Source organism: Miniopterus schreibersii, assembly GCF_964146895.1.
Source record: "Miniopterus schreibersii genome assembly, chromosome: 9".
In the NCBI taxonomy this organism is placed as follows: Eukaryota; Metazoa; Chordata; class Mammalia; order Chiroptera; family Miniopteridae; genus Miniopterus; species Miniopterus schreibersii.
The window spans coordinates 84,351,241-84,371,127 of NC_138118.1; the positions used below are offsets into that span (position 1 = coordinate 84,351,241).

General features: G+C 57.1%; 2 protein-coding genes across 12 annotated transcripts in view; one reads left to right on the forward strand and one right to left on the reverse strand.

The window, feature by feature from the left end:
- The window catches only part of CAMK2B (calcium/calmodulin dependent protein kinase II beta), a 52,842-nt gene extending 46,592 nt beyond the window's left edge, over nucleotides 1–6,250 (forward strand). For all 11 annotated transcript variants that reach the window (XM_081147945.1, XM_081147938.1, XM_081147939.1 and 8 more), the window contains 4 exons: nucleotides 3,739–3,814; nucleotides 3,938–4,032; nucleotides 4,184–4,418; nucleotides 4,511–6,250. In XM_081147945.1, the coding sequence (XP_081004071.1) occupies nucleotides 3,739–3,814; nucleotides 3,938–4,032; nucleotides 4,184–4,416 (404 nt within the window). In that variant the 3' untranslated portion in view covers nucleotides 4,417–4,418; nucleotides 4,511–6,250. The remainder of the gene's footprint in view (nucleotides 1–3,738; nucleotides 3,815–3,937; nucleotides 4,033–4,183; nucleotides 4,419–4,510) is intronic.
- A 1,893-nt stretch (nucleotides 6,251–8,143) lies between these two features.
- Nucleotides 8,144–17,903, reverse strand: YKT6 (YKT6 v-SNARE homolog). Its single transcript, XM_081147952.1, has 7 exons — nucleotides 17,691–17,903; nucleotides 14,090–14,172; nucleotides 12,484–12,584; nucleotides 11,523–11,627; nucleotides 11,210–11,275; nucleotides 10,444–10,545; nucleotides 8,144–9,762 (listed from the first exon to the last, which is right to left on the reverse strand). Exons 1-7 carry the CDS (start codon nucleotides 17,792–17,794, stop codon nucleotides 9,727–9,729), a joined length of 597 nt encoding a protein of 198 aa, XP_081004078.1. The 5' UTR covers nucleotides 17,795–17,903; the 3' UTR covers nucleotides 8,144–9,726.
- Between the last annotated feature and the right edge of the window lie 1,984 nt (nucleotides 17,904–19,887).

Below are 19,887 nucleotides of genomic sequence, written 5' to 3' on the forward strand. Positions count from 1 at the left end.
AGGCAGGGAGGAGCCAGGCTGCTCCAGCCCATCTAGCCCATCTGCCGACTGCTCGCCAGTATCACTTACAGGGATGGATGACACCCCAGGGCTGCAGCCACCCCCACCTCCAGGGAGACTCTGGGCTCTCAGAGGAGAGGCTGCTGGGCCGGGGGCCAAGCATGGCGGGGGAGTGGCTGGGTGAGTGCTGACCCCTGCCCACCCCATGCAGGCCAAGCGGGTGGGAGGCTGTGTCAGGGCAGAGGGGAGCTGAGCTGAGCTGAGCTGTGGGAGCCGTGGGGGAGGGCTGGAAAGGGGGTCTGTGGCCTGCAGGCTAAAGGCACATGGATCCACCCTGGTGGCCGGAAAGGAGGACCGGAGTGGCCTCTGGGGGGCCAAGGACCTGCCAAGAGGACGAATTGCTTGGCTTGAGGGGTAAGGGCCAGTGTGTGGGCCACCGGACGTCCAACTTGGCTGAGGGGATTGGAAGCGAGCTGTGGTGGTGACACTGAGGTGGGCACACAGGGGACTCTGTGGGGCGGTCAGAACTCCATTCTTGCAGCGTTTTACCTGAGTTCAGAGGCTCCATCTCCCAGACCCGAACCCTCACCTGAGGCTTGGAGACCCGGAGGGGTGCTCCCAAGGGGTCCACCTGCATGGACGGTCCCAAGGTTGTGACCCCCACCTTGGGGTCGGTCCAGCAGCCTGTGTGGGGCTGCAGCACAGCTCTGCCTGTTTAAGAGTCTACCCTGAGCTTGACAAAGAGGTGGGGGCCACAGAAAGGGCCACGAGCAGGATTAAATAGAAGGGGACAGGGTCTGGATCCGGCAGGGGCCACCCCAGCCGCCTCCCTCAGGGAACAGGGTCTTTGCTCCTGAATGTGCCCCACTCGAGTCCCTGGCATCCCAGCAACTTGCATGTGTGGGGAGGGGGTCCCCAGGTGACAGAATGAGGTGGGGCAGCCTGGGGAAGGGACTGTCTGGGGCTGAGATCTGCTCTCAGTGGGTCTGAGCGGATGTGTGCCAGACCTGGCGCCCCTCTCCAACTTGGGGACCAGGGTTTGCCTGTCCACCACCGAGGCCTAGGCACAAGGGGCGGTCCTGGGCAGGCCGTGGGCCCCTCCTTTCTCGAGCTTGCACCGCCAGCTGCCTCAGTGTGTAATGGGGTCGGTGCTCACTGGCCCAAGCCGTGTTCATCATCGGGGATTACACACAATCCGCCTGATCCTTGCAGCTGTCTGCCTGGGATGGCTGGAGGGCCCCTAGTGCCTCAACAGACGCCAAGGCACAGGGCTTGGTGCCAGCAAGGAGTCACCGGGGTCCCCCAGGGCCCTCTGCCAATGCCCAGAGCATCAGCCCCTCCTGAGCTGGGCTGTGTTTGTGGAGCGGGGCTGCTGCTTTCCCCCAACTTGAGGTTTCAAGATTTTTGCTGCGAGCTCAGGAATGTCCTTCTGTTTACTGAGTACTTTCTCTTTACACTAATGTCCATTTTAAATTACAGTTTGTTTAAAAACACTCAATATTTCGTCTTTAAGTGGAAGACTGGATTCACTTACAGTACAGGGTGGCTATAAAATCAAAGTGCGCTGGAAACAAAACAGGAAAAATGTCACTTGGCTCCAGCTGCACGGCTGTTGCCCAGGGCCCTGTGTGTGTGTGGGGGGGGGCAGCTCCGCCGTCTGAGAAGCAGGGACATGAGCACAGTTGGGTGGGAGGTGGGAGCTCCTGAGCAGGGGCTGGACTTGGTCCTGGGAAAGGGTCGCCCTGGACAGGATGTGGCGGGGCTGGTGGCTGTGTCAGGGAAGTGGCCGGGCCTTACCGGGGAGGGTCTGGTTGGAGACACTGGGTTGCAGATGGAAAGGCTTGAAGTCACATCCATAAAGGTGACAGGGAACCGAGAGGGGGGTGGATGAGGTGTCAGAGCAGAGAGGGAGGCTTAGAATTGGGAACAGCCCAGGCAGAGGGCAGAGAGGTGGGCTGGCTGCTGGGGATGCACTGTGACCCTGAAGTGTCAGACATGGCCATGCTCAGCACCTAGGGGGGATCAGGACAGAGCTCTGCAGGTGGATCTGGGACCGGGGAGCTGGAGTCCACAGCCACCCTCCTAGAGGCCAGCCTCCAGGGCCAACCAGGCAGATGGGTTTCTGCCATGACCACCCCGAGCCCAAATCCTGCCAGACACAAGTTTGACAGTAAAGGAAAACAGGACAGTAGCAGAAGTGCAGTGGTCCAGAGAGGGGTCTTTTCAAGACAGGGAAGCCCACGCGTGCTCGCAGGCCATTGTGCACTCACAGACATCCACACACTCCCACTTGACACGCACACACATGCACCCAGCCCCTCAGATTTGTGTCACTGCACGCTGGGGCTCACATGCAGCACACAGCATCTTCTGCCATGGGCTCAGTCCCCCTCCAGGTGGGTACCCGGGAGAGGGAGCGCCCAGACAGCTCCAGTGCTGCTGGGAAGGTGAATGGACAGCCAGCATGGACCATGGGCACATGCTTCTGAATGCTAAGTGCTCGGGAAATTGAGCCCATGGATCAACCCACACGTACGCCATTCCCAGCAGCTGAAGGGGAGACCTGTGAAAGCCCATTCCAAGTGTAATCATCCAGAGAGCCGTGGTCCCAAGTGCTGCCGAGCGGAGGGCTCGTGTCGCTGGGGCAGCTTCGACCTGTGGGGCCCCGGGGAGAGATTGTGGGATCCTGTTTTCAGGCCACTTTGGGGGTCCATTGCTTTAAGAGATGGCCACGGTGTGTGTGTGCCTGTATGCGCACATGTGTGTTTTGTGGGTGCATGCGGGCACATCTGTGTCTGCACGGAAGTGGTGCAGCACCTACCCTGGGACAGCACTTTTCTGGGGACAGAATGAGGGACAAGATTGAGGAAACACAGGTGCCTGCAACTATGTAAGATTTTATTTCTTTAAAAAACATCTAGAGCAAATAAGACAGTGTTCAGATTTGAGTCCGCCCAGAGTGGGCTGGGTTATCCTCTCTGCTTCTTCCATGTGTTTAAAACTTTTTGCACAAAAATAAATTGTACTTAGAGACAAAGGGGCCCCAGGTGACCACCCTGAGGGCCAGGCCTGTTGAGGACCAGAGGCCAAGTAAGTGAGAGCTCGGAGGATTGGGTGGAGGGAGGGTGACCAGATGGACTGGTGGTGCACTGGCTGGCACCTGGGACTAGGACTGCAAGCAGGTGGAGACAGGAGGAGGTGAAGGCCAACACCTGGCTTGCTGGCTTCCAGGGAGAGGGGGGGTTCAGCCCCCACACTCTGCTCTCCACTCTGCCTGGACCCTGCGGCCCTGCTCCTGGCCTTTGGGCAGAGGCCTCACTGGACCCCCAGACCTGCTGCTGTGCGAACCAGCCCTTCATAGTCCCCCAGGAGGAAGTGTTGGCTTTGGAAAGGACCTTGTGGGCCAAGCCCAAGTGGGCCAGAGCCAGGAAGGCAGGTCACGGTATCACGGCTGCAGAGGGCCCAGGGGCACTTCTGGAGTGAATGGGCTTGGGCTGGGTTGTGGTGGGTTCCGTGCCCCTTTCTGCATTTTCCAGACATTTTGTGCAGGGGATGGAATTTTCTGTTACTCAGATGTTTTATTTAGGACAGACAAGGTAGAAGCTTGTTGGACTTGTGAAAGCCTTGGTGGCCTTGGAGAGAATAGCCTGAACCGGACCTCAGGGCCCCCAGGAGAGGAGAGGCAGGAAGGGGCAGGGGCATGGGGGGCCATGGGTCACTGGGCCCCTCTCTCTGCAGCAAGGAAGCAGGAGATCATCAAGATCACAGAGCAGCTCATTGAGGCCGTCAACAACGGCGACTTCGAGGCCTACGCGTGAGTCGGGGCCTGTGTGGCTCCTCGGGCAGCCTGGGTGGACTGTGGGTGTCCCTCGAAGAGAGGGCTGGATGTCCTGGGGGGGTTCAGAGGGGCCCCTCCTCACTTGGGTCTGCCCCCCAGGAAAATCTGCGACCCAGGCCTGACCTCATTTGAGCCTGAAGCTTTGGGCAACCTGGTCGAAGGGATGGACTTCCACAGGTTCTACTTCGAGAACTGTGAGTGCGGGAGCGGGGGGTGGGGAGGGGTGCACGGGAGCCCAGGGAAGCCCACCCCCTCTGTGCCCAGACCGAGCAGCCATGGACCCTTGGGGGGCGGTGCAGGAGGGGGTGGCTGCTGCGATGCTGAGCCCCAGCGGCCTGTCTGCAGTGCTCGCCAAAAACAGCAAACCGATCCACACGACCATCCTGAACCCGCATGTGCACGTCATCGGGGAGGACGCCGCCTGCATCGCCTACGTCCGCCTCACCCAGTACATCGACGGCCAGGGCCGGCCCCGCACCAGCCAGTCCGAGGAGACCCGCGTGTGGCACCGCCGCGACGGCAAGTGGCAGAATGTGCACTTCCACTGCTCGGGGGCGCCCGTGGCCCCACTGCAGTGAAGGTGAGCGCCAGGCGGGGCGGGGCGGGGCCTCGGGCGGGACAGGGTCACCAGGCGCCGCAAACCCGGGAGCTGACCCGCCGCCCACGTTCCAGAGCCCACGGATCCTGCCTGGCGCCCGGCCGCCTGGTGCACGGCCTGCCTGTCGCATGTTTGTGTCCGCCTCTTCCCCCCGGTGCCTGTGTCTGCAGAAAACCAAGACCAGATGTGATTTCTTTTTAAAAACAAGATGACAGCAACCACCACAAAAAAAGAAAAAAAAAAATAGATGGATGAAATGGAAAAAAAAACTAAACAAAGGAAAAAGCTGTAAAAATGACTGGCATTTGTGGGGCTTCAAACCTACTGGCCACTCTCCACCCAAGCTCCACTTGTCTGTCCGCTCTTGGCCTCTGGACCGCCGGCGGTGAACTTGTCCAGGGGCAGGCCTGTTGCCCTAACGGTGTTTGTTCGATGGGGCCCACCCCTCCACCCTGCGCGTGGTGGGTAGTGTCAGGTGTCGTCTCCGGAGCTGCGGGGCCACCGCCTGAGCCCCGAGCGCAGCTGTTCTGCTTCTTTCCCCTCCCCCCCAGAAGGCGGGTGTGGGCTCCTCCAGAGCCAGCACCCGTGCCCCACCGTGGAGGGCAGCGCCAGCCCCCAGGGAGGATGAGCCCTGTGAGAAGCCCCCAAGGGCCCAGGGCCCCTCTCTGGCTCTCCCAGGGACAGAAAGTGCAGATGGGCACAACTAGCTTCAGACTCTGGCCCCTCAGACTCCAGCTGGCCAGCTACAGACTAGCCGGGAAAACACCCTCGGCAGCAGCCCTGTGGGGAGAGGACCCGTGGGCTGGCCTCCCTCCGTCCGTGGGGCATTCCTCCGACATAGAGGGACGTGGGCGCCAGGCCCAAGGCGCAGCGGGGCTTAGTTCTGACACAGGAAAGAGGGGTCAGAGGGGGGCGTGGCTCCCTGGGCTCCAGGCCACAGCGAGGGTCCAGGCCTGTGGCAGTGTGCTCTGGGAGGGCAGGGCAGGGCAGGGCCGACCACCTCGCCAGGCTTCAGGCAGCTGCCGTGTGACAGGGACCCCGAAGTGGGGAGGAGGCGGCTGGGCTCACCTCTGTGAGGCTCAGGGATGGGCTGCATGGTCAGATGGCAGCAGAGAGCAGCCAGGGGTGGGGGGGCAGGTCTGACCAGGCCTGGTCACAGAGGTTTGGGACCCTCCTGCCCCAACATCTGCCCCCCTTCAATTCACATTGTTTTCAACAAGGATTTTCTTTATCTTCCCCCCACAAATCAAGCCAAGGGAGGGGCATGGAGTGGGGAACAGGACAGAGGACCTGATCTCTCCAAGGAGACTGTCCACTGTCAGACACTCAGAGTGGACACTCACCTGCCCATCCACAGCTGTGCTCAGGACAGCTGTCCCCACCCATGGACGCAGGGTAAACATCTGCCAGGCTCCCTGGGTGTGGGCAGCAGCAAGTGGCAGGACTCACCATGGACAGTGTGTGGCCTAGCCACCCTCACCTCCTGGGGCCTCCTCCCACCTCTCCCACTCCTCATTATCTCCACGGAGCTGCCTGTCCAGATTAATTTGGGGATTTTTTCTGGGGGATAGTTCTTTTGCATGACCCCCATGAGCAAGCCACACCCGCTCTTCTAGCTAGATGTCCGTGGTGTGGCCTCACTGGCCCGCCGGCAGAGGGTCGGCTGCCACGGTGCTGGCCGGCTTTCCTCTTCTCTCTTTTTGCTGAGTTTCATTGTCTTTTCTTTCTGAGCCTTGTAAGTGTACAAAAATTATTTTGTTCTGTCTCGGGAAACTGCAAAATAAAAGGAAAACAGGACAAATTGCTTTAAGTGCAGCTGGGCGCTTTATGCTGGGACCCCACCACCCTACAGCCAGTCCCTTCTCATAGGGGGCCCCCAGCTGGCCTTGGCTACGGAGGCCAAGTCCAGACCTTCCTGAGTCCGTCGGGGGTGGATGGCCCGCCAGGGGTCCCTCTGCAGCCCCAGGTCACAGCTCCAACAGCTGCTCCCCCGCCTCAACACCCCCAATTGCTCTAGTCACCAGAGTGTCCTCTGGAGTGGGAGGAGCCCCAGGACCGGGCTCCACTGTCCTACTGAGTGGCTCCCTCCACTCACCCATCCTACCTGTGTGTTTGCTCACCACCGGCTACAGGGGCTTGGGACTCTGGCCTGCCCAGGTGAGCCCACACCCTGGGTTATGCAGACAGCACACAAGCCTGCATCGGTGTCAGACACCAACGTCACACACAGCACAGTGCTGGCTGCTGGGATGCAAAGATGAAACAGTAGGTGATGGCAGCGGGAACAGGCTTCTCAAGAAGGAGGCCCAGAAGATATCTGGGGACAGCAGGGTGCCAGGTACCCAGACTGAGGGAGGGAGAGTGTGAAGACCTGGTGGCAGGGCTAGGCGCTCCCCAACAGGCCTGCAGCTGCCCCAGCACGAGCACCTCCCCAGACAGCCCCATGCCTTTCCTGTACTTGGGCTCTGCCCCACCATCGGTGCTCCTGGCCTGTCCCTCAGGAGGGACATGTCACCCAGCTGTATCCCTACAGCATGGGGACACAAAGCCTGCAGGGACCTCCCTCGGGAATGACCACCCTTGGCCTGTGCTGGCTGTCAGCGCTGATCTCATGGCTGTAAGACTTGACTTACCACTTGGTCCTATGGCCATCTTATCACATGTCCTCACATTCAGGCTAAGCTGCAGGCCTCTTGGCCTTCCTCCTTCCCAGACACACTCTCACGTGGAGATGGGCAGCCTCCCCTGCACCCGTGACCCTAGGCCTGTCTGTACCTTATACCATGTGCTTTCCTGGGACAGAAATGGGGGCTTCAACACCATCCTAGACACCTGACACACCCACTGTGGGTCTGAGAGATTGATAATACACAGGTACCCCAGGGACCACCTCAAGCCACCTCCTCTAGCTTCAACCCTTGGTGGCAGACACCTTGCACAGGCCAGGAGGCCCTTGACAGTCTCAGTGGTTGGTGGGCTGCACCTAACAGGTATTCTCAGGTATGTGGGCAGGAGAGGACTCTCCCTGGCAGTGCCTCGCGGGATCTGAGCTGGTCTGGGAGAATGTAGGACAGAGCTGGGGAGCAGTGTCACAGCACCATATCTCCTAGACCAGAGGGCTATCAGCTGTAATCGGAGGAGCCTGCCCAGGCCAGGCCTCCCTGGGATCCTGAGCCCTGAGGTGGGTCATCTCATCCTGATGCGTGTGGGGTAAGCCTGCAGGTAAGGCTGGGCACTACAGGCAGAGGGGAGGTACTTGAGGGCCTTCATCCGTCACTCTGAAAGAGCACCTGCTTTGGGCAGAGCTCCCTGGGCCTCAGCAGGAAAAGCCAGTGCACTTGGTCCCGCCAGAACCTGGGGCTGCTTCTGATTTCGATGGTCACTGTAAGCTGGAAGCAGGGCCCTGGGCCAGTGACAAGCCAGGCTGCTAAGTCTCCACAGACCTCCAATGACCAGCTGTTTCGTTCTTTCCCTAAACTAGGGCCAGACTCCTCAACCCACAAGGATGCACCACACAACTGCAGAGCCTGACTCGCTCCCTCACCTGGTTCCTACCAGGTCTGCAGGAACGGTTACACCCTGGGCCTGGGGTTAAGGCAGATGCCTCCTCCCTGCCCCCCCCCCCCCGCCCCCTGCAGCCACATAGCACTGAGTGGAGAGCACCCTGGGGAAGGGGCCTCCCGAGGCTCAAACAAAGCACAGGACCATTTTGGGAATTTCAAAAGACAACTTTATCCAGATAGGAACATCTCAACACGAGAAAAGTTAGGCAGCGATTATTAAAATACACTCTTAGCCAGATGACTTAACATTAGAATGACATGAACGGGACACTCTGGCACAGGGTCTGAGCCAGGCCCCCACCCGCTCCCTCTTCCCCAAATCCTCCTGGCCCCCCAGCTCCTCTCCATCATCCATGACCCCACCGTTTTAAGTGGGGTCACAGCCATCTCAGGTGACAGTGAGCAGGATGGGTCTGCGCCTCCTGAGGTGCATCCAGCAGGAGGAAAATCACATGGGCAGGCAGGCTACATTAGGGGTAGGTAGGCCAGCAGTACCCAGAGGATAGCCAGCAAGTAAACCTGTGTGGGACAGAGTGCTCAGAAGCTACACTGGTCCCACATTCTGGTCCAAACAATGAAGTTCAGGGCTGCTGGCACTTCCTGTTGGGTGAGTGGGACCTTCAGGTTGGGCAGAAACCAGCATGCTCAAGGAAGGACCCCCACAGATGAGATCACACCAGTTGACACCACTCCAGCAAGGGCTTTTGCGGGGACCAGTCCCAAGGGTGCCTCTTGTCCTCAGGTGGCACAATGGCACGAGGCAGCAGTGTGGAACGGGGCAGCACGATCCAGGGGACTGGCAGGCCGCGGGGGGCCGGAAACCACTGAGCCATAGCCTGGGCTGCTGTGTGGCCTATTTTCCTGCTGCTAAGGGTTAGGCAGAGGGGGGAAGGGGCTCAGACCATAATGAGGTGTTGGGAGTCCTTGGGTCAGCTGGCACTCGTTCTTGGTGCCCAGTAACAGTGGCCAAGGGAAAGGTCACTTGCTGAGACACGTAGGCCCCACCCAGATGGTTGCCAAAACAGTCTTGTTGCCAGAGGCACATGCCTGTGATCCTGACGGTCAAGGCCAACCTGCAGGTCAGGGCAGGTGCACCGCCTCCTCCAAACACCTCCCAGGCGTCTTTGGGGACCTCTGTAGAAGTGGATCTCAGCAGAAACGCAAATCATGTCTCAGAATTTGTGACTCCATGACTATCTCATCCTGGCCTTGGCCCTGCAGTGCTGGCCTGTCCCTGTCCCTGCTTGCCCCCACCCCCCAGTGACCCTGGGTAGCTTCCCCAGGAAATCCAAGTGTGCGCTCTGCCCCCCCCACCCCTGTGGATCGAGAACCCTCCCCCTTACTGAACTGTTAACAGTTAATGTACAAGTAAAACCCAAAGGCTGCTGAGGATCGACACAGAACTGGCTCTAACCCTGGGGCCGTCACAGGGTTAGAAATGAGCCCTTGGGCATCTGCAGGAGTCATGGAGTGTTTATGGTTTCATTTGGCCCAAAAATACACCTCTGAAGGCCTCAAATTATCTTTTCAAAAATCACTAGACACACAAATTAGAACATTTCCCACCCCAGGCCCCTTCCACCAGCCCTCGGCTCTTCTCAGGAGCTCCAAGGTGATGATGAGTGTCTGTGTTCTGGTTCTTCCGTGGCCGCTAGGCTTCTCCAAGAGCTGAGGTTCTGATGTGAATGACAGGGACTCTGCAGCGAGGGGGCCTCTGCGGACTACAGTCACATGACTGCACAGCACGAGTTTTGTTTCCGGGCCTAGTAAGAGACAAAGAGGAACTAAGTGGAGACTGAGGCGGCCGCGACCTGGGCACATACAGTGAGGGAGCCCGGGAACCAGAGTGCTGAGCGGGACAGAGGGTGGGAAAGTGCCCATCCTTGCTGCCTCCCAGGCAGCTGTCTGGAAGCAGTTCACAGACAAGACCATTTCCCCCTCACCCTTTTCTGCCACCAGGAAGGTGTCAGACACAAAAAAAGGCATGGACATTGGCTGGCCAAGGACATCCTTGCCCATCCTCTCCCCCAACAAGGCCGGCTGGCTCTGGCATTCCTTCAGACGATTGGTTGCTGGGCCCCTGTGACCTCCTCCCTTGCGTCCTGTTCAGACACCCCAACCCCGCAGGGCACCTCCTGCCAAGGCACACACGAAAGCAACCGTGTGCGGAGAGCAAGTGACTTCGGCCCCCACTATGCACAATGAGACTCTGTACAAGGGACATGAGAGCAGGTGGCATCAGAACCTGAGGACGGCTGTGCCCCACCACTCAGCAGACAGCAGATAAAGGTGAACCCGCATCAGAACCTGAACCCACCTCTGCCCTCTTGCAGGGCAGCTGGCGACAGGGGACAGGCCCCGCTCATTCTCACTGCCAAGCACCCAGGCTACAAGGGCGCTGCTTCTGCTCCCTGCAAGGCGCCCAGGGCGGCCGGCGTACCCACCGTTTTGTAGAAGGCTTTAGAGTGAATTCCCAGCACTTCGGATTTGGATACCAAGTCGTCTATTTTCTCGCCTCGTTCTAACAAGGACTCCATGGTGTTGTGCTGCACGAAGGAAACAGAAGCGACACTCTGCTCTGTCCACAGCGAGCAGCCACGAGTCCCTGTCAAGCACCATTGGGGGAGCACCTCCCCTGGGCCCCGCCCCATACACAAGCACCCAGGCACGTCTGACGTGGGCATGCAGCAGGACCTAGTGGCCTTCCTGTGGAACCTGGAAGGTTCTAGTTGGCACAGAAAGCACTGCCCCTTTCTGAGGGCACAGGCTTGGACAGCCACGCGGGCAGAGGCCACCTGTGTGCATTTACAGGGACTCCCATTGGACAGGGCACATTCCACTTTCCTTGAGGGGCCTGTGTTTAAATGTCATGACTACAGTCTGCACAAGCACCTTCGCTTTCAGGGACTATGAGCACACAGACCCTCTTCCAAGGGGCAAAGAACCCAGGGCCCTGCTGCGGGCTCATTTCCCTCCCCCACCCCACCCCAAAGGCTGCTGCAAGAGAAGCCGCCACGCCCAATGAGCCTGAGTCCACACAGGTGAAAAGGCATGAGTGACAGTGGAGCAAAAGTGCCCATCTCCACGTGGCCTGTCACCCGGCTTCCACCACCAAAGTTAACTGGATTAAGATACAGATGAAGTGAAAGGCAGCGTGGCCAACAACCCCGGTTTCCCCACCGCAGCCCCCATTTCCGACGTCTTCCTCACCAGAATGACCTTGGTCTCATCCAGTTCAGCCTGCACTTTACTCATGGGGTCAGCTTCTCGGGGATTCTAGGAAAGAACCGAAAATAAAAACGTCAGGACTGGAGCGGCCACCTGGAAACAAAGCTCAAAACTGAGCAAGCTGGACACACTTTCACAGGCTGAACACAGGACAGGAAGGTGACAGCCTCCTCAGAGCCCAGGTCCAGGTCCTCATGTAGTCCCCGCACTTTTCACAGGGACAAGCTATCAGGAGGTTATCTGGACCCACAGCTATCAGGGCTGGAAGGTTTCACATGGCTGTGGGCCACCCTACCTGGTATGTACTAAGGTAGCCCTCCAGGGCTGAGTAGTGGATAGTAGCAGGGGATCCGACTGGCCAGTCAATCCTGTCGACCTGCTTGGAGAAATCGTCCAGCACCTGCAAGACAAAGGAACTCAATAACACCCATCTGTGTTCACTGTGCCCCAAGTAACAAGACTTGGCCCCAAAGAGGCTCTCAGGCTCCCAGGGCCCAGGGGAGGGCAGAGGCAAAGAGCCAGCAGCAAGGGGGAAGTCCAAGCTCAAGTTCCTCCTTCCCAAGTACTTTCCAAGAACAAATCTTAGCTGATGAGTAATAAAAGTATTAGAATTTTAAACTACAGATTCCACTTGTATCAGGTTATAAACTTCCAGGAATTAGGATACCAGCCCTCTAATTTTCCAATCAATTCTTCAAATAGGAAAGAGTTAAGCCACCACCAAATTTCATGTGCTCATAAGTGTATCAGTCCCTTGGGGGACAAGACATGGCCAGTGTCTTCAGGAGTTTGCAATCAGTACCACATGAAGAAACAGAAGAACATGCAGGTGCTGAGCCCACACTGGGGAAGGGAGCCACCGGAACTGCAGGACAGGTCAGGAGGGGACCCTGGCGTTGGCAGGGAAGGTTTGATGGAGGGGAGGCAGGTCAGAGACAAGGCAGAGCTGGAGCTGGGTGTGGCTCAGAAGGAAATGGAAGTCACATGGGGAGAGAGCACAGCCACAGCTGACCCAAGGGCTCAGTCCCAGAGGAGAGATGCAGTGACTGTGGGCAGGTGGGAGGGTAACAGTGGCCCTGGGGCACGAGTCTAGATACAGGGCAGAAATCAGTGCCATGGAGAGAGCCTGGGAAGGGTGAGGGGAAAGCCGAACACAGGCTGACTTTGGACCCACCACTTCATCCCTAGGCCTTGGGCACTGTCCTCACCCTGGCCCCAGTCCACCCAAGTCCAGTCCAGCCAAACTACAAACTCACCTTCTCCAGCAAGGTAAACGCCACCCGGGACGGGTACTCACTGTCGGCAATGACCACTCCTGCAAGACTGTCATTTCGCACGTAAACGTGGCACAGATAGTCTAAGGAGACATACGGAGAGGAACAGGGGGCTTTAGACTTCTCAGTGTCACCATGCTGGGTTCCTGACTTCTGGGTCAATGAAGCCATTCTGCAAACCAGCCACAATCCCTGAGTGAGGCTGGTGGGTCGCTCTGCAGCACAGCTTGATGAAACACACGCAGGACAGCGCATTCAGGAGCCGGGCTGTCAGCGCAGCCCAACACCCACTTTAGGACAAGAAAATGCCCCGAGGCCTAGTGTGCTAAGCCAGGGTCTGAGGGCACGTTTCCAGGCACAGCCTTAAGCTCCAGGTCAGGCCTTAGGGGAGAGGCAGCCCCCCAAGGCTCTGCTCCCAAACTGAGGAAACCCTGGGCAAGCAACGCAACCCCACTATTTTTAAAAAAACCTTTAAGAGTCACCCCAAGTCAAGAAATCAGCTCTCTGGTCCTTGTCTGGCCTGCTCCATTCTGGGGAGGGGAGGGGAAGGGAGGGAGGGAGCAAAGAGGGAGGCCCATCTAGGAAAAAACTGGCCACTGAAGGCTGGGGTTTCCAGGATTACTGTGCGTCATCAAAGTAGCAACATGCACAGTCTATACAAAGGCTTCTGCCAGATATTCACAATCCACAGGATTAATTCCTGTCACTTGGAAAGGACTGCAGCTGATGAATAAGAACCTTCTTGTCTTTAAGGCTCTCAGCCAGGAGATTCAGAAGCTAAACAAGGAAAACAAATTAGAGGCAAGGGAAGGCACAAGCCCCGAAACCAGCAATGGGCAGACAAACGACAGCAGGGATGAGGGACAGGAGCTCACCCCCAATAGGCTCCCGATGTCTATGCCCAAGTAAGAAAGACTCAAATGTGGGGACAGATCACACACCACAGACAAGCTGGGTCGGGGTATGTTAAGCACCAAGCTGGGAAGGCAGACACAGCCCAAGGGTACTAAGAATATTCAAATGTCCACAATCCAACTACACGGCTGGAGGCGAGTGCACAGGGTCCCACACAGAACACAGCCAGAGACACCCCCTGCACAGCCACTTATACAGACACCGGCGACACAGCACCTCCACACCATGGGACCCAGGGTCTGAGCAACGTGCCACAGGCCTTGTTTCTGCCGGAAGTTCACTCACACCTTCTGGACCTGTCTGTACAACATACGCCTCCTGTCAAAATCTAAGAAGCACAGAAAGCAGTAGCGCCTGGACAGGGCGAGCGGGAAATCCTTTTCTGAGATGCCTACACTCTGGAAGAGAGGTGTCTCCTGCTCTGAGAGCCGGACCCTAACCTGAAGTGCGTCCCAGCTTTGGGGGTGACTTTAACCAAGCAGCTAGACACCCACAGTGGGCACAGAATATTGTGCAGGTAGGAAGAGGAGGAGGAGGGAAGAGTGATCAGGCTGGCAGAAGGGGTCCTGGCAGCCCTCTCCTCCATGAGGCGACAGGGTGTGCTCAGCCCCACGGGCTGCCTGAGGCATGGCGGCCGGCCCAGCACACATGCAAGGGTAGCAGGTCCTCTTACCTTGTTCTTTGACAGAAGCTCTGCTGCCTTTTGCTGAGCGCTCCACAATCAGCTGACTGGTGAAGGTCATGAACTCCTGAACACTGAGACACACAACATACGTTACCTACTTCCACCACCTTGTCCCCAACACACATTACCTACTCCCGCCACCTTGTCCCCAACATGATGGAAAGTGACCCGAGCTTATCCATACGGAGACGTCGCTCCTTAATTACACTCCTTTCCCTCCCAACCTTAGACAAATAGTAAACACTCTGTATGTGCACAGATCAAGATAGTTACAAATCGTCACAACTATTCAAATCACACCTGCTTGTTACCCAGCTCACCCCCACAACCTACGTCCAGATTTCTGGGCATTTATAGGCTATTGATTGGAGAATGACCTGGAGCAAAACAACAAAGCAGAAGCCAGCTCCTGTACTAAGGGCCCCACTCGCTTCCAAGAAGCAGGACAAATAAAACCTGTCCTGGAAAAACACAAGTGGCAAGAACTGTTTGGCAAACACATAGCCAGCTATGGCCACGGCGCACACCCAGCGATGGCTGCATCACCCGCAGCACAAGTCCCAGGCACTCCGGAAGGCATGAAGGGCAACAGCCCAGCCAGGACACTAAATGGAAAACGGATGGAACAAAGGCTTAGAGGGAGAGGGAGCGCGTCGTGGGCCATGCACAAGATTCTGACCAATAGACCCCATGTACGACAGTGGTCCCATAAGAACCTCCAGGGAAATGCACAATAAAGGGCTCAGGAGAAGTGTTTGCAGAGCTCAACAATTGCCTTCAGAAGTGTGAACAATGGACCCCAACACCGAAAGGTCATTAACAGAGAAGAATGTTTGTGGGGCACTATCTGCTCATAAGCAAATCTATGATGGAAAAAACCAACAACAAGCAAACCAGCACGGACATATTTCTGGAACAAGTGACACCTCAAGGAGACCCTCAGGCAGGTCCTCAGGAGGTTTCCATCAAAGGCACTGTGGTCACAGGAGGTGACAGCGCCATGTGTTACAGCCCCTGAAGACCTTCCTGTGGGACAGGGTGTGGAGGTGGAAGACAGTGACACTGACCTCCTGGCCTTTATAGGCCTAAGATAATATGTGTGTTTGTGTATCAGTTTATAACAAATAAGTTTTAAAAGTTAAAAATATTAATTTTAAAACTAGAAAATAGCTTCTAGAGTAAGGATATAAATATTTTTGTTTAGCTGTACAAAGTGTTGTGTTTTTGTTTTGTTTTTTTTAAATATATCTTTATTGATTTCAGAGAGAGGAAAGGAGAGGGAGAGAGAGAGAGAGAAACATCAATGATGACAGAGCCATTGATCGAGCCCGCAACTGCGGGCATGTGCCCTGACCAGGAATCAAACCCTGATCGCCTGGATGCTAGGTCGACGCTCAACCACTGAGCCACACCCGGCTGGGCCACGTTGTGCTTTAAACTAAGTGTTATTACAAGAGTCAAATTTTAAAAAATTTAAAAAGTTTGCCCTAGCTGGTTTTGCTCAGTGGTTAGAGCATCGGCCCTCAGACTGAAGGGTCCAAGGCAATTGGGTTCAGTTCTAGCCAAGGGTATGTACCTCTGTTGCAGGCTTGATCCCCAGCCCCAATTGGGGTATGAGTCAGAGGCAACCAATCGATGTCTCTCTCCCTTGCCTCCTCTTCTACTCTCTCTGAAAAGCAATGGAAAAAAGATCCTCGGTGAAGATTTAAAATATATATATTAAAAAATAAATTAAAAATCAAGAAGTTTATAAAGTAAAAAATTATAGTAAACTAAGGTTAATGTATTATTGGAGAAAAAATTTAATATAAATTAGTATAGTCTTGGTATCCAGGGTTATAAAGTCTGCAGTTGTGTCTGGTCATGTCCTAGCCTTCACATTCACTCCCCACTCACTCCCAACTCACCCAGAGCCATTTCCAGTCCTGCAGCCTCCATTCATGGTAAGTGTTCTACACAGGTGTGCCATTTTTTATCTTTTACACTGTATTTTTACTGTATCTTTTATATATTTAGGTAAGTTTAGATACACCAACACTCACCATTATGTTACAATTGCCTACAGTATTCAGCACAGTAATGTGCTGTACAGGCTTGTAGCCCAGGAGCAATAGGTTGTGCCATACAGCCTAGGTGTGCAGTGGGCTGGACCATCTAGGTGTAAGGGCACTCTGTGATGTTTGCACAATGACAAAGTCACCTAATGACACATTTCTCAGAATGTATCCCTGTTGGTAAGTGACACATGACTGTAATCCCTTAGAGAAGAGGTCTGCAAATAAGAAGTCCTTGCATTAAAACCATGAAGAGAGAGAGCTGAGAATAGGACCGTGATTAGACAAAGAAGAACTGTGTTCATTGTGAAAGCCTGTATACAAGGGCCAGAAAAGCTGGGAAACTATCAGAAGCCTAGGGTCTCGTAATCAGGAGGTAGGAAGGATGGAAGTGAGGGGGCTCAAGAGAAAAACAAAGAGCCCAGCTGGAGTATGTGTTGTCACTGGAAATATCCCTTCAGTTCTGCAGTGTGTTAACCATGTGAAATGGGTATGGACATCCCAAGCTCCTGAGGTGTCAGTCCTACAGCGAAACCCCCGAGAATCTTCAGTATCCATGTGCAGGGACAACAAAAGGATTGGAGTGAGCCGAATTGGCACAAACACAAGGAGCAGAGAGCCGAGGCCATGGTACAGAAAACTAAGTATCGAGAAGATCCTACAAGACTCACCCCAAAGAAAAATGAAGTTTCAACAAAATAACAAATTGTTTTAGATCCTGCCAGCAAGCCACTCTCATCAAGAACAGAACAGCTCCATGGAAACAGTGGGAACAGAGTCCAGCTGGCAGAGGGCACCAGGCTTGGCAAGGTGACCACAGACAGGCTCTGTGGGGTCCCTCCCCTCCTGTGCCTGGGTCACCCCACCCTGCCACAAATGGGCGGGAAGTGTCTGTCATACTTCCAGCACCCACCTGCTTGCCATAAGCGCCCCAGAAAAGCTGAAAGCCCTGCGAATTCCCTGCTTCCCTCTGAGTCCTCAGTGGAGAACCCTTTTGTACCAGAGGGCCCAACGTAAGAGGCGAGAGAGGCACACGATTCGGGTTTGGGTCCTGGCTGGCTTGGGGCCTCAGGGGCTTCATCCATAAAGCGAAGAGTCCGCCAGCACCTCTCACACTCGGTGGATGGAATAAACGGGCTTCTCAGGACGTGGCAGCCCGGTCCTGGCAGCCCAGTGCCTGGGCCAGAACTGCTGCCTGAGAATTACCGGTTTAAAACCGATTTCCGGGCCTCCGCCTACGAGTTCGGACATCCAGGCGTGAACCTGGGGCATCCGCACGTCCCAGGTCCCCCTACAGTTTCCCAGGGCAGACATCTGGGCACCCCGAGCGCGAGAGTCCCTCTACCAGGGAACAGGCCTCGCCCGCGGAAGGGCGATCCCGGGGGCACAGTCCGCGGGCGGAGAAGAGGCCCCGCCCGGCCCGCCGCGGACCCTCCCCCGCCCCGCCCCGCGACCCCCCGCGCCCGCCCCCAGGCCCCGGGTCGTCGGCCCCTCCGCCCCCGCCGCCCCGCCGCCCCGCCGCCCCCGCCGCGCACCTGTTCCTCTGGAAGAAGCTGAAGGACGACACGTCGTAGGCGGCTCTGAGCAGCACCGCCTTGGCGTCGCCTTTGTACAGGACGCTCAGGCTGTACAGCTTCATGGCGCCCGCCGCCCGCCCGCCGGCCGAGCAGCGAGCAGCGCGGCCGCCGCCCCTCGAAACCGCCGGCTGCTGACGGGTCCGACGCCGCTCCCTCCTCCGGCCCGGCCCACTTCCGGTTCCGGTCAGGGGCGGTGCCCGGGCTGCGGAGAGAGTCCGGCCGGAAATGCGCACCGAGGGGCGGGGCGCGCGTGCGCCGGGCCTCCCCGCGCGGGGCGGCTCCGCCTCCCGGGGCCTCCCGGGGTTCCGGGGCCTCCCGCCCGCCCGCCCGCCCGCCCGCCCCGTCCCCCGGGTCGCCCCGAGCTCCGGCCCCGCCCGCTCCTCCGCCCGCGTTGCTGAGAGGAGGCTCTGCCCGCGCGGCGGGGGCGGGCGGCGGTCCCGCTGCGCCCTCGGGGACCGAAGAGCGCCGCGTAGTCGGGAAGGGCCTCAGGGGACACGGCCGCGCACGCGGACACGCGGACACGCACAGACACAGACACGGACACGCACACGGGCACACACACAGACACACAGACACGGACACACGGACACACAGACATGGACACGGGCACAGACAGACACGGACACGCACACAGACACGCACACAGACACACACGGACACGCACACAGACAGACACGGACACGCACACAGACACGCACACAGACACACACGGACACGCACACACACAGACACACAGACACGGACACGCATACATGGACACACAGACACGCACATGGACACAGACAGACACGGACACGCACACAGACACACACGGACACACAGACACGCACACGGACACGCAGACACGGACACACCTGGACATGCACACTGACACAGACACGGACACGCAGACATGGATACACATGGACATGCACACGGACACACGGACACAGACAGACACGGACACACGGACACATACACGGACACAGACACGGACACGCACACAGACACACACGGACACACAGACACGCACACGGACACGCAGACACGTACACACATGGACATGCACACGGACACAGACACGCAGACATGGACACACAGACACGGACACACAGGCACGCACACGGACACGCACACGGGGTGCAGCGGTGTGTAAAGGGTAAGGCGTCGGGGAGGCGGGGTCCAGGATTCCCGAGGGCAGTTTCCGCAGGTCCCGGGGCGCGCTGCGGGGAAGGGGCGCTGACGTCGTGCGTGCGGGGTCCGCGGGCGTCCAGGCCCCGGTGCGCCGCCGGGACGCGCGCTTCTGCGCTGAGCGGAGCGACCCACCCGTGACAGCGGCCTGGCCGCAGCTCACCCGCGCTGGGCAAGGGGGCGCCACCGCCTTCCCCGAGGCCCAGCCCGGCGGAGCCCAGCCTCTGTCATCCATATTAGTTATAATGACCCTTTCTTTAGGATTAAATCTAACAAGAATATGTAAAATCTATATGAGAAAAATAATGAAGCTCGCGGAAAACACAAATGGGGGCCTGAACGCGTGGAGCAGCGTCCCGCGTTTCCGCGTGAGAAGATGCAACATGATAAAGATGTCAGTTCTCAATGTGAGTCCCTCAGTTCCCCAGTTCTACACATTTCCAGTGAAATTATCAATAGCATTATTTTGTGAAACAGGGTGAGTAGATTCTGAGATTTATATGAAAGATTTAAAGCTCATGGTAAAGAAAATTTTGTAGGAAAGAAAGAAGGGATATTTGCCCCACCCGATATAAAAAAACCTAGAAAGTTACGCCAATGGAAAGAGGTGGTGTGGGCAGAGGAATGGACCGAAAGATGCCAGCAACAGGCAGAGCTGAGGCCGAGGTAGGCAGAGAACCAAGAGCCACTCTCCCTTTGAGACCACTGTTACTGACACAGGCAGGAATAGAAAGCACCAGAGGTGAGCTCCTGATCTCACACCCCAACAAGGAGGCTGAGTCCCCCGCATGTCCCCTGCCTGGCAGCTAGACCCTGAGGGGCCCGGGAGACTGGGAAACTCCTGCTGGAAGAGAATAGGAGATGGCTTCAGAGCAGCGGCTCGCAGCCCCGTCTTTCCATCGGGGTCGCAGTGTGTTCCGAGAGGCTCGGGTCAGCTGTGGAGCGGGATTTAGCCTCGTGGCCTGTGGGTACACCTGCTAGGTGA